We start from the raw sequence: 12407 nt of genomic DNA, 5'->3' as shown, positions 1-12407 counted from the left end.
TGTCCATGTCCACCATTGTGGGAGGAGGGGAAAAAAACAAACATTTTTAAGGGTGTTTTCTGTATAGACATTTTCTGTGTTCATTGTTGAAACTAGGCATGCTCTTTTAGAACAGGGTAAGATGCGGGCAGTGTATGGAATGGGGATGTTAGAATTATAATTTTTTTCTCTATGGGGAGGGTCTTTCTCTGGGCGGGAGGGGGTAGGTAAATGAGGGGGATATGTGGGTTTTAAGATTTTGTGATGGGACAGTTAGATTGCTGCTTATGTAAATAATTATAAATATGGGTAAGTGGGATTTAAGAGTCAACAGGGTGTGTGTGGGGGGGGGTTTGTTCGTGAGTGGCGTGAGTTGTGTGTCAAGAATAGACCTGGTGAGACTGTATGGGAGGATGAAAGAAAGGTAAGAAAGCGCAAGAAATATGACAAAGTGAACAGTGTGATTTCTGCTAAAAACACAGATTTAATTAGCTTTGTTACTTAGTGAATTAAATGAATGTATTAATTTTACCTGTAAATATAAGAGGGGGAGGGGAGTACATGCTTGTGGTCAGGGTTCTCTGTGCTGTGTTCTTATAGTTTATAAGAAGTGAGAAGAGAAATTGATGCCAGCCAAAATAAGACAGAGACAGTTCAGTGCTTCCCTTGTCTTCCCAATACTGTGTCCCATAGCATTTCCCAGTTTGCTATATCCAATTCCCTCATACTTATCAGGAGCAACCAGCCTATCAGCAGAGGGAACCCTCACCCAGCCCCCCCCTCCCCCTCTCTGTCCAGACATTGCTGTTGTGAGGATAAAATGTCTGTTTTATTAAAAGTGCCATTGAAGCACAACAGTGACCCCTAACGTTTGAATGTGTCATTCCCTTAATATCAATGGATATGGACATCACATCATTCTTATTGTGAGAGTATACTTCTTTAACAGGAACTAAGGAACACAGAGTAAAGTTATGATATTGTGTAAATCAGTAATTGTTTAGGGCACTATCACTCACTGCAATAAGGAGCACCTTTAGGATGTCCATGTTGACAACATTAAAAGATGTAAGCTTTGTACCGGAACCAGAAGCAAGCATTGGAAGTTCAGAGTTTCCATGGAGCACTTGCCCGCATCTCATATGGTAATCCTATCAATGAACAGTCAATTATGTGGCACGGACACAACTATCAGTCGATTTGCACCAATTTACCGTGATGAATGGTGTGTTCAGCTGCTGTAGGAAACTCAGTTACAAGTTCCCGAGGGAGAAATAAAAATTTTCCAAGCTGTGACGTATCCACTGTAACCTTTCACCTCTCATCAGAAAACAGAAGCTGATTTCGACAGTAAATGGTAAAAATGTCAACTTGTACTTTCTGTACAATTTTAAGATATGTAATTGTTATCCATCACACGTATAATGTATGTTTGTACTTTGTTAACATTCATCATTGATTGCAAACAAAATGTCATTGGCTGAAGAGTTGTCCTGACTTCATAAGTTCCACCACTATAGTGGTACATGTGTAACAGGGTAATCAGAAGCCATAGCTAATTTGATGTTGAGATAGTTTACTAATTTTAGTCAAGCCAGAAAACCTACATAAACCCACACCACCTACATACATGGTAAACCAAGTATTTGAGTAACAACACATGAGTTTTAGCTTTAGGCGGCAGTCTGAGATTTAGAACATTAAACAATAATGAAACACATTTCCACCAAAACGATTTACTGACATCACAGGTAAATACAGGACATTGCCTTTCACCTTGAAAATATAGTTGACATTTCACTCGAATGGGCCGTTAAATCTCTTATTTATGTATTTCAATCTTAGAGAGAACGGTGCCAAATCATCCCACACACTAAAGTATTACCCCCACTTAAAAACAAAGACAGAAATACAATAAGACACCGGTACCACATATTATGAATAGTATTTTAATTACAATGACAAAACACTGATTATGAATGGTCGTTTAATTACAATGACAGAACACCAGTACAACAGCACATATTCATGATTCTACAAATGTCATCTCTTTCTCCTTGCCCAAGCTCTTCTGTAGCTTCACCATTTAAACCATTTCTTAGGTGGATCTTTTGGTTTGTCTGGGTCGTCCCCTTCCTGGTCCTTTGCTTTAGGTTTTTCATCGTTGCTAGCATTGGCCTCCTGAGTGGCAGGGGTTTCTGTGACCACAGCATCCTTGGTAGCTGTAGATTCAGTCGCCTCTGAGTCCTTGGAAATAAGAGTTTCCTTGCTATCTGTAGTTTCTGTGTCAACCTTTGTTGCTGTAGCCTCTGCCTCCTGAGATACAGGGATTGCTGGGGCATCCATCTCCTGGGTTACGGGAGTTGCTGGGGCCTCCGTCTCCTGGGTTACGGGAGTTGCTGGGGCCTCCGTCTCCTGGGTTACGGGAGTTGCTGGGGCCTCCGTCTCCTGGGTTACGGGGGCTGCTGTGGTCTCTGGGGTTGCTATGGTCTCAGCCTCCTGGCTTACAGGTGCTGCTGGGGCCTCCGTCTCCACGGTTACAGGGACTGCTGTGGCGTCCGCCTCCTTCACAATGGTAGTTTCAGTAGTTGCAACGGCCTCAGGTTCCTTAGTAACAACAGTCTCCTGAGCTACGCTGGCCTCTGAGTCCTTGGCAACAACAGTTTCAGTGGCCTCTGATTCCATAATAACTGCAGTTTCCTGAACAAGAGCAGTTGCAGAAGCCTTGGATTCTGAAGCAACAGACTCATTGGCAATAGCCGACTCTGACTCTGGGGAAACCACAATCTCCTGAGCAACGGCTGTTGTCACCTCTGACTCAGCTACAGAAGCTTCAGCTGCAACAGCCTCTGACTCCTTGGCTACAGTGGCTGTTGTCACCTCTGACTCAACTGCAACAGCCACTGACTCCACTGCGACTGCGACAGCCTCTGACTCCACTGCAACTGCCTCTGACTCCACTGCAACTGCCTCTGACTCCACTGCAACAGCCTCTGACTCCACTGCAACTGCGACAGCCTCTGACTCCACTGCAACTGCAACTGCCTCTGACTCCACTGCAACTGCGACAGCCTCTGACTCCACTGCAACTGCCTCTGACTCCACTGCAACTGCGACAGCCTCTGACTCCACTGCGACTGCGACAGCCTCTGACTCCACTGCAACTGCCTCTGACTCCACTGCAACTGCGACAGCCTCTGACTCCACTGCAACAGCCTCTGACTCCACTGCAACTGCCTCTGACTCCACTGCGACTGCGACAGCCTCTGACTCCACTGCGACTGCCTCTGACTCCACTGCGACTGCGACAGCCTCTGACTCCACTGCAACTGCCTCTGACTCCACTGCAACTGCGACAGCCTCTGACTCCACTGCAACTGCCTCTGACTCCACTGCGACTGCGACAGCCTCTGACTCCACTGCGACAGCCTCTGACTCCACTGCGACTGCGACAGCCTCTGACTCCACTGCAACTGCAACAGCCTCTGACTCCACTGCAACTGCAACAGCCTCTGACTCCACTGCAACAGCCTCTGATTCAACTGCAACTGCCTCTGACTCCTTGGCTACAGAGGCTGTTGTCACCTCTGACTCCTTAGCTACAGAGGCTGTTGTCACCTCTGACTCCTTGGCTACAGAGGCTGTTGTCACCTCTGACTCCTTGGCTACAGAGGCTGTTGTCACCTCTTCAACAGCAGGTGAAGTTGTCTCGCATTTAATGACAGGAGCTGCATCCACAAGGTTTTCTGCCACCGCCACTGCCTCAGCCTCCTTGACCTCTGCAGTCACATCTATCTCCTTCACCTCTGGTACTACGGCCTCTTGAACAACAGATGCTGCAGTCTCTTCTGGCAGTTCCTTGATTGGTTCAACCTCCTGCACCAATGGGGCAGCAGCTGCAGTTTCCACGTGGGTCTCGACCACTTCTGCCTCTTTGTGGGCTGGAGCTGCTGCAACAGTCTCTTCAACAGCTGGGGTAGCAGCCTCTGCCTCTTTAACAAGGGTGGCTGCCTCATTGATAATAGCAGCTGCTTCAACTTCCTTCACCGGTTCAACTGCCACCGCGGCGGACTGAGCACTGGATATCATTGCTTCCACGACAGGGAGAACTTCTTGGATGGTCGGGGCAAAATCTTGGGCCAGTGGTGCAGCCTCTTGGGGGGCTGTGAATCCAATCACACTCTCTGCAGCCTCTTTTTTTGGCAGCATCATCCCAGTCTTGCCAACACTTTCCAAACCCCCTTCCATATGGAGCCAGTCCATTTTCTGTGCATGTTGTCGAATAGCGTCGTCAACTCGCATGTCAATCATAGTTTCGGTCAAGACCCCGTCTTCTGAGGAGTATGCAGCAGCCTTATAAGGAGACAGGAATAGGTTACCTTGCATACTTTTTTTTCATTTTTTTTTTAACAATGACACCGCTTTGAAAGGTCAGGTCAAATTTACATTACTCACCTGCCAGGCCACACCAAGTTTAGAGATCTCACGGCCAGACATGCCTTCTGCACGTTTGGCAATGTCGGAACACTTCTGTCCATAGTCAAACTGGGCCAACTTCAACCTCCTGCAGAGTGAAAAGTGGGGAGATGGGCATAGGATATGAGCTTTCAAATTATAGAACAAATTATAGAACATTACAGAACATTATAGAACAATAAAATACTATACTAATACAATAGCAAAAAGTGTTCAAAGGTTTTCAGTTTGCAAGTCACTTCTTTTATGAGTCAATCCTTTCTAAAACAGTTATTTATGTTTGCAACAGTTTGTACACATTATCCAAGTAATCAGCAAGGTAACCTCTAGGGATCAATGTTTGTCCTTGCTCTAGTAATTACTTGAAACGTGAAATGTGACAACAGTGGAAACTCCAGGTATCAGTTGAAAATACTCACTGTCTCCCTATGGTTGCAGGCTCCAGCACAAATCGGTCAAAGTAGAGGCGCACCAATCTCTCCCTCTCCTCCAGCCCAGGCAGGGCAAAGTTTACAATCTCATCAATACGGTCGTTTATGGCCCAGTCAAACTGCTCCGGCTGGTTACTGGCCAGCACAAGCATAAACCTGGGGACAGAGATCAGATTATTTCAAGACACACAATCGATGAACTTTTCATTCAAGAAGGAAGCAATTTACCATGAGGAAAACCCTGTACAGTGGTAAATGAGTCTACAACCCCCGCCCTCGAATGGTAAATTGCTTTTCTACAACAGCCACCACATAACATAAAAAATAAATACACAGTTGTAACATTAAATTCATGTATTTACAATCATTAATCGTTTCAGAATACATATATCCTTCCGCCACAGAATATAGTCCCATAAACAAGATCAACCATTGCATTGTAGGTCAGCACAGGTGTTCTTAATCAGATTGATTGGGAGGCGCATTGATACTGGAAATGCGGTCTGAACAGTGGGTTGTTGAGATATTTCCCACTGTTGCTAGCCAATCAGAATCCAGTATCCAAACATGCTGTTGTAGAATAATATATTTTCATTGAATAATATAAGATAGAGTGGATAGTACCCACTTGTTGCTCTGTTCTCCTGTGCGGTAAAGGAATGCGTTAAGAGTGGCTCTGAGGTCTTCACTGATTTTCTCCTGCAGGCAAATGTATATGGTCAAAAACCTGAACATGTAAGCTCATGAAAATCTAGCATGCTCTTTGTTCTGTTAGTAAACTCACAGTTGATCGCTTGCGCAGGAATGCATCTGCTTCATCTACGAAGAGCAGGAGGCTACAGTGGACAGATAAGACAGATTTGAGAGAAAGAGGTTAGACAAATCCAACAGTTTTCTCAGAACATCCGTAAATAAGAATTACATGACACTATCTCCAACATTTGTAGCACAGACCCACTATTATCACATAAATGCCATGAGGAAGACGTACCGGTAATATAAAAAACAATAAATATATATGCTATTTAGCTTTTATCCAAAGGACCTTAAAGTACAGTGAGTGCATAAATGTTTTGTTTATATGGTCCCAGCAGGACTCGAACCCACAACCTTAGTGTTACTAGCGCCATGCTCAACCAATATCTGCCAATGACACATCTGTTCCGCATGTTAGAGCAAGAGCATAGAGCAAACAGCAGTAATGAATAGGGGTCATACCCGCGCCGGCTCGTGCTGGCCCAGTCAAAGACCTTGTGCATGGCAGTCACACCATCACGGCCCATGGGTGCTACATCACCACCTGTCATAATGGCAAAATCCATCCCAGAATGGAGAGCCAGTTTCTGCAGGACAAAGCAACTGCATTAGCCATGCAAATTAAACACACATTCACTGTGTTTTGAGTTGGTATTTCCATAACGACTTATGTGATACCAACAGGTATTGTACATGCCATGTGATACCTTGGCAAATAGCGTCTTGCCCGTGCCTGGTGGTCCATACATCAGGATGTTCCTGTAGAGCCCCTTATTCGACCGCGTGTTACGAGTGGCGATGGCAATGTCCCTCACACGCTCCTCCAGGGTTGGCTATACAGGAGAGAAACAAGAGGACAGGAAAAATTATGTGTTTTTTTTCCAACAAACTAACAGAGTGACCTATCAATGCATGTAATTTTTTTTTAAATCTTGACGTTGCTGTATATGGAGCAATACTGAATGTATACTATGCACTCACGGCGAGCACCACTCCCTCCAGAGCATCCTGTGGTTTGCTTCTCAGACGCTTAGTTGTCTAGAAGATAAGGAGTTTAGAATAAAACAGATGCCATAAAGTATGTATGGTATAGTATAGAGATACAGTAATGATACTTGACTAATTGTGTTTACCTTAAAGGGATGCTTTATGGCCTCCGCAACAGTGATCCTGGAGGTCTCTCTGACTAGTGAGGGCTTTCCCAGACGAGCCTCGATGTAGCGCCCCGCTACACTTGTAGCATTCCGTGCAGAATACACTCCTACTGCCAGTAAGGTGAACCCAGCCACCTACAGGGCATTCAACAACAGTGTGTGACTCAGACACCTACAGGGCATTCAACAACAGTGTGTGACTCAGACAATAAGTGACTAGGATATTAATCTCAGGGTGGGGTTGTTAGGTTTGACTGTACAGCTGATACACAATCTCTCTCTCTCTGGACACATAGAAAAGACATACGAAATCACTTCACTAAACATCATCATGTTTAATTGAGGCTTGAAACAAATGTTTGGATGCAGCAACTTTTCAAGACGGTGTCTTGATTAGAGTATTTATTTTCCAATTGCAAGACCATGAAACTTCAGATATATCGGGCATGGTGGGTGAATGTGTGATATATCATATATTTATAGAGGAGGAAGCTTTTTACCGTGGCAGTGAGTTTATCCCAGTCAGACACGAAACCCCGAAACCCTTCGCCAAACACTGCTCCTGCAGTCCTGCCATGAACAAAACACAATTATTACAGTCAGTGCTCCTATTATGCCCGCTAAATACAAAACTGCATTCTTGGATTCTGTTCTTGGCTTCTTGTCCAAACAGAAAAAAGCGACCTGCTGGTCAAATTAAATGTATGACATAAAAGATGAGCAACATAATAAGAACTTGAATTCATTACTGCAGTTACATCATAATAACGAGCGGACACAGAAAACTAGTAAAAAAAAACATCAAAATGGAATCAAATTAAATAGAATCTCACCTTATGGACTCTAGGACTGTTTGTCTGTGCTCAGCAGCTTTAAGGCGGATCTGTTCTCGGATGAGGTCTGCGTTCTCTCTCTCTACCTTGGCACGAGCTTTAGCCTCCGCCTCCACCCGAATCAGCTCGTTCTTGTGCCTAAGGTCCATCTCATGCTCAATGGTGGCTAGGTAGGGAAGGGGAGAGCCAAGTAAAGCACTTATTTTAACCAACCTTGAGTACTGTGGGCCTGATTTACTAAACATTTGGACCTGAGAAAATGCTGCACCTGTTCTCTTCAGATGGACAAATATATAGATAGACAAGGCCTAATAGCCTTCTCTTTATCTGTATTTCCAACCTATTGCACTACCGTTTATGGTTCATTCCTCCCCTGGCACCGTTGCAAAGATAACTTGTTGGCTCTGTGTGTTACAATGACGAGCGATTTCGCCTCACCTTTTCTCATAGCCTCCTGCTTCATGACCGATTCCTCTTGTTTACGCAAGTTCTCCTCATTGAGGGATTGCTGCAGGTACGAAACACAATGATGAACATCCCTTTTCAAGAATATGGCATGTGTCAGATAGTCAATACAAATCCAATATAGATCTTACCTGTTGCCTGAGTTGATCGTCATATCTCTGTCGGGCAAGTTTGTCTTGATACTGTGCCCTCTAGAGGGAATACAAGAGAGAAAATACCTTAGCACTATACTAGAAATTATTTCAAACCGGATGTGCAAGGAAAACGTTTTGTTATATAATCTGTAATTAACCCTGTGCATCTTGCAGATAGACGTATTGTTGACAGGAAGATGTAGTTGGAGTGTAGTCAGTAACTGTTTTACAATACAACAAATCCCACACCGCTTGATTTTGCTTGGTCTCCTCTTGGAGTGTTTTCCGTCTTTCTTCTCCCTGGACGCGGATCTGCTCTCCCTTCAACTGCTCAAGGGCTGCCTCGTACTCCTATTGGTGAATGGGATTGAGTTCAGACATTTTCGAAAGGGACCAGAATTGTAGCACAGAGAACTACAATTCTTGAATCTAACTGTTGGTTACTTGTTGCATAGAGCTTTTTAAACCAGTGATCCCTTGTGAAAAGAAGACAATATTATAATGTCTCACCCATCACAAAGGCAATAGTGGATTACACACTTTGATTGATTGTTAGTAGTAAATAAATACTGATACAATTATACGGCAAACTCACCTTCACCCTACTCTGATGCTCCATCTGTACTGACTGCTCCTGCATACGAGCCAGGTCCAGTGCCTCTTTCGCATGGCCTACAGAGTTTAAGGTAAGAGGACAGTTAAGTGATCTAGTTAACCTGCAATAGTTTTCAATTCAATTGTTTATTCAACATGTCTTTGGTAAGTTAACACTATTTGATTTCAGTTTATAGCAATAACAGTAAAGGAATTATACCACACCACTTTATTTGCCAGTTTAGTTGAGCTTTGAACCCTTGTTCCTAGAAGTACTGATACAGTTAGTGTACTACAGACCTATGTGACATGCAAGCACCACACACGTGACATTCATTGACTAAATATACACCCCCATGTAGAGAGCCACACGCATGCTCTTTTGCACCCATGAACAGTAACGTGATCCTCTTACACATGAGGAGCTAGACAACAACCACATGGGAACACTCTGTTCTTTCATTCACTGACACGCCCACCAAATCCTTACAGTCGGTTGCACAGGGCACCTGTCAAACCCAGCAGGCCCAATTCTAGGAATATTGATTGGTTACTGTTAATGCACATTCAATCTAGGTTTAAAGGACGTTCGTTTTTGAGCTGACTTTATTTTGTGCGACAAGTAAAGCGAAACATGGATACAATGTTTCTTCGAGTCTATACACTACAACACGGTTAGAGGGAGATCATTTCCATGCACCCTTTAAACAAGCTTCAAGCATAGCCATAGATACATACGTGATCTGTCGAGTTCCCTTGCTGCTTTTGCGGCTCTTTCAAGTCCAGTCGGGTCGAAGTTACTCCATTTGTCCTTGGGCTTATCCCCTCCAGACGCTCCTCCCGAGCCCCCTTCTGCCGGAGTGGATGGTGTTTGGTCATCCGTCGGGGGTGTTCCGGACCCCTTCCCCCAGCCGAAGAGCCACGACATGGTTAGTGAAATGCAGTCCTTTCTCGATGCCCGTGCTACCTGCAACCTCTGTAGGCTGAGGGTCAAGAATGTCTTGATGACCCACCACGTCTTGCCCCTTCGCAACTACTACAGAGCGCCATGCGTGTGGAGGAAGCTCTGCGCAAGCGCAAAATATGGTGAGCAAGGACGCGTGGAATACTGTCTGCTTATTGGTTACTTTACTCCGACATCCTCCTTTCATAACTCTATATGATCCCAAACTGCCCAATGAGCTACTATTCTCAGATGAAGAGACGACACCGTTGCGTACGACACATCCTTTATAGATCAGTGAAAATTATTTATGTAAACCAGCTCTTTTTCCCTTCTTGTTTTTAGTATTTTTTCCTAGCACCAGGGGAGCCCCCCCTCCCAAATGTCGTTGTATGGTACCTGTACTATATTAATGACAATAAAGACCATTCATTCATTCATTCATTCATTCAAAATGAGCAACTCCAAAGGGAAGCCCGTGATAAGGCTTGTTCCCACCTTCCTCCCCTAGGATTTCCATGATAGGTGAACCCATCATTGCAGGATTATGCCTACATTATTTTAACAATAACATTTCAACAGCACCTTTCTGGCCTCTCATTTATAGATTGCTATAGTATGTCTGAACAACAGAAAAGTCAACCTAAACAAGTCAATCAACAAACAAAGAAGATGTAGTAAATTATAGGACTACTTCACCGAATAGCCTTTGATTTATGATAATGACAATGTGTAATTACAAAAGACAGGGCAGTGATAGAAAGAAAGATACATGTGTGTTTTTATAGCAAGTCCACTCAAGTTGGTTTAATAAGATCTGTGTTAAAATATGGAACTAACTTTTGATCGTTTTTTCAGAAGAGGTTTATCATTAAACATAATGATATGGCCTTTTGAAGTACTAGCACCCTGGATATAAGATGTGTACTGTACAGTTGACCAGTGTAATGGGTTTATATGCTCTTCTGACAAGTATCAACTAGGGAGACAGACAGGTGGCTACCGAACAGATGTTGCAGCATTGTAATACACAACACTTACAGTACATCACTTTAAATTATAAGGTAGGCTGTCAACTATATGGAGAACATTTACATTTTTTGCATTTAGCAGACACCATTATCCAAAGCGACCAAATCAAAGCGTCATCTACCACCAGTCATAGCAGGAAAAAGTAAGCTATGCTCTGGCCTGGAGCCATTGGCAGTCGTCGTGCTAGAAGGAGGAACATTATTCGTTTTTTGACACTGGGAAAACAATACAGGGGAGTAGATGTCTTAGGAGGGACAGTTCAAGTGTAGCCTGAAGAGATGTGTCTTCATTCTAAGGTGGAAGACAGAAAGTGACTCTGTAGTCCAGACAGCAGGGAGAAGAGGAATACACTAGAATAGAAGGAATTTAAATCTGTAACATAACAAAATGCAATAGTAGAAGGATGCTGAACATCAACAGAACAAAAATGATAACAAAGATGGAAACATTGAATTTGGACGGCACTGCAACACTGATCTGTAAGAGAGAGGGGGGCCAACGCTCTAGCTTATAAGCATTGGGAGTGAGGGAAGTGTCAAGCAAGTACTCCAAAGTTATAATTGCAATAGATTGTGACTAATTATAGGTCTATTGCAAGATCGCCAGGATAATTAAATCAAACCTTGGCAATTATTACAGCTTGCAATGCTCTGACCTCAATTCTAACTGACTGTGCAAGATCTCCAGAGACCCATCCCACCCTGGGAACGAACACTTTGTTCGGCTGCCCTCAGGCAGGCGGTTCAGGACCATGTCCGCAAGGACAAATAGACTGAAGCTCAGCTTCTACCCTAGGGCCATTCAGGCCCTGAACACAGCAAAGACCTAGGTTCTAGGCCCTGGACAATCTAGACAATTTGATGGCAGCTACTAGATTGTAATCAAGTGCAATACTGAAACACAACTGTGAACATTTCAAACCTGCAAACTGCGACACTTTAAATGAATGTGCAATAATACTATGTGCAATATGACAACCCTCGGGTACATAAGGTTCAGAGATAGGAAATGTTAGGATATTTATAGCATAGCATAGAGTACAGCACAGTGTTTTATTTGTATAGTATAGTATAGTGGATAGTGTACATAGCCTTTATTTATGTAAACGAGCTCTTTTTCCCTTCTTGTTTTTAGTTTTTTTTCCTAGCACCAGGGGAGCCCCCCTTCCCAAATTTCGTTGTATGGTACCTGTACTATATCAATGACAATAAAGACCATTCATTCATTCATTCATTCATTCATTCATTCATTCATTCATTCAGTTATGCTCTTCTGTAACCAACCCCCGTCTTTAGCAGTGAGAGCTGTAAAAGAGGCTCTGACATAATATCCAATGCACCGATAGCTTGCAGTGTAAGTTGCTCATGAAAGACTGACGTCAGGCCAGTGCACAGGGGCTACAGAGCGGCAAGTTACATGGTATAATATATATATAACTCAAAACAGTCGGTTGCTGGCATCTCTTTATGCCGAAATGCCATGGCGCGATGGTGTTAATTGAAGGTTGTTTTAATTTGGGATGTCTTTTAGAGAGCCAAATTAAAGAGATGAATGGATAGATAAATGTGGACTATAAAATAAAAAGCTGAATGCTTACACGGACCACCTGC

The 12407-nt window shown here is 43.7% G+C and overlaps 1 protein-coding gene across 4 annotated transcripts; it reads right to left on the bottom strand.

The window, feature by feature from the left end:
* Positions 1-1933: 1933 nt before the first annotated feature.
* LOC308161012 (uncharacterized protein) lies at positions 1934-9856 on the bottom strand. 4 transcript variants are annotated; one of them, XM_080534944.1, is made up of 17 exons: positions 9561-9856; positions 8824-8900; positions 8478-8579; positions 8226-8285; positions 8068-8137; positions 7630-7795; positions 7297-7366; positions 6776-6931; positions 6624-6680; positions 6350-6475; positions 6105-6229; positions 5671-5722; positions 5515-5585; positions 4875-5042; positions 4435-4543; positions 3448-4332; positions 1934-3393 (listed from the first exon to the last, which is right to left on the bottom strand). In XM_080534944.1, the coding sequence occupies exons 1-17, from the start codon at positions 9748-9750 to the stop codon at positions 2059-2061; spliced, it is 3819 nt and encodes a 1272-aa protein (XP_080391070.1). In that variant the 5' UTR covers positions 9751-9856; the 3' UTR covers positions 1934-2058. The 4 variants fall into 4 exon arrangements, with proteins under 4 accessions (XP_080391070.1, XP_080391069.1, XP_080391071.1 ...); XM_080534943.1 differs by having other exon boundaries at positions 1934-3441; positions 3475-4332; XM_080534945.1 differs by having other exon boundaries at positions 1934-3345; positions 3475-4332.
* Between the last annotated feature and the right edge of the window lie 2551 nt (positions 9857-12407).

The sequence above is a fragment of the Nansenia antarctica genome (assembly GCF_963989245.1).
Source record: "Nansenia antarctica genome assembly, chromosome: 6".
NCBI classification, from domain to species: domain Eukaryota; kingdom Metazoa; phylum Chordata; class Actinopteri; order Argentiniformes; family Microstomatidae; genus Nansenia; species Nansenia antarctica.
Note: the sequence above shows the minus strand (reverse complement) of the source record. Positions and strands in the feature narration are given on the sequence as shown.

Coding starts and splice junctions, on each gene's coding strand:
- LOC308161012 (XM_080534942.1), bottom strand. CDS start 9,750: ATGTCGTGGCTCTTCGGCTGGGGGAAGGGGTCCGGAACACCCCCGACG. Junction 6,230..6,349: donor GCAAGACGCTATTTGCCAAG/GTATCACATGGC, acceptor TTTGTCCTGCAG/AAACTGGCTCTCCATTCTGG. Junction 5,586..5,670: donor TCCTGCGCAAGCGATCAACT/GTGAGTTTACTA, acceptor ATTTGCCTGCAG/GAGAAAATCAGTGAAGACCT.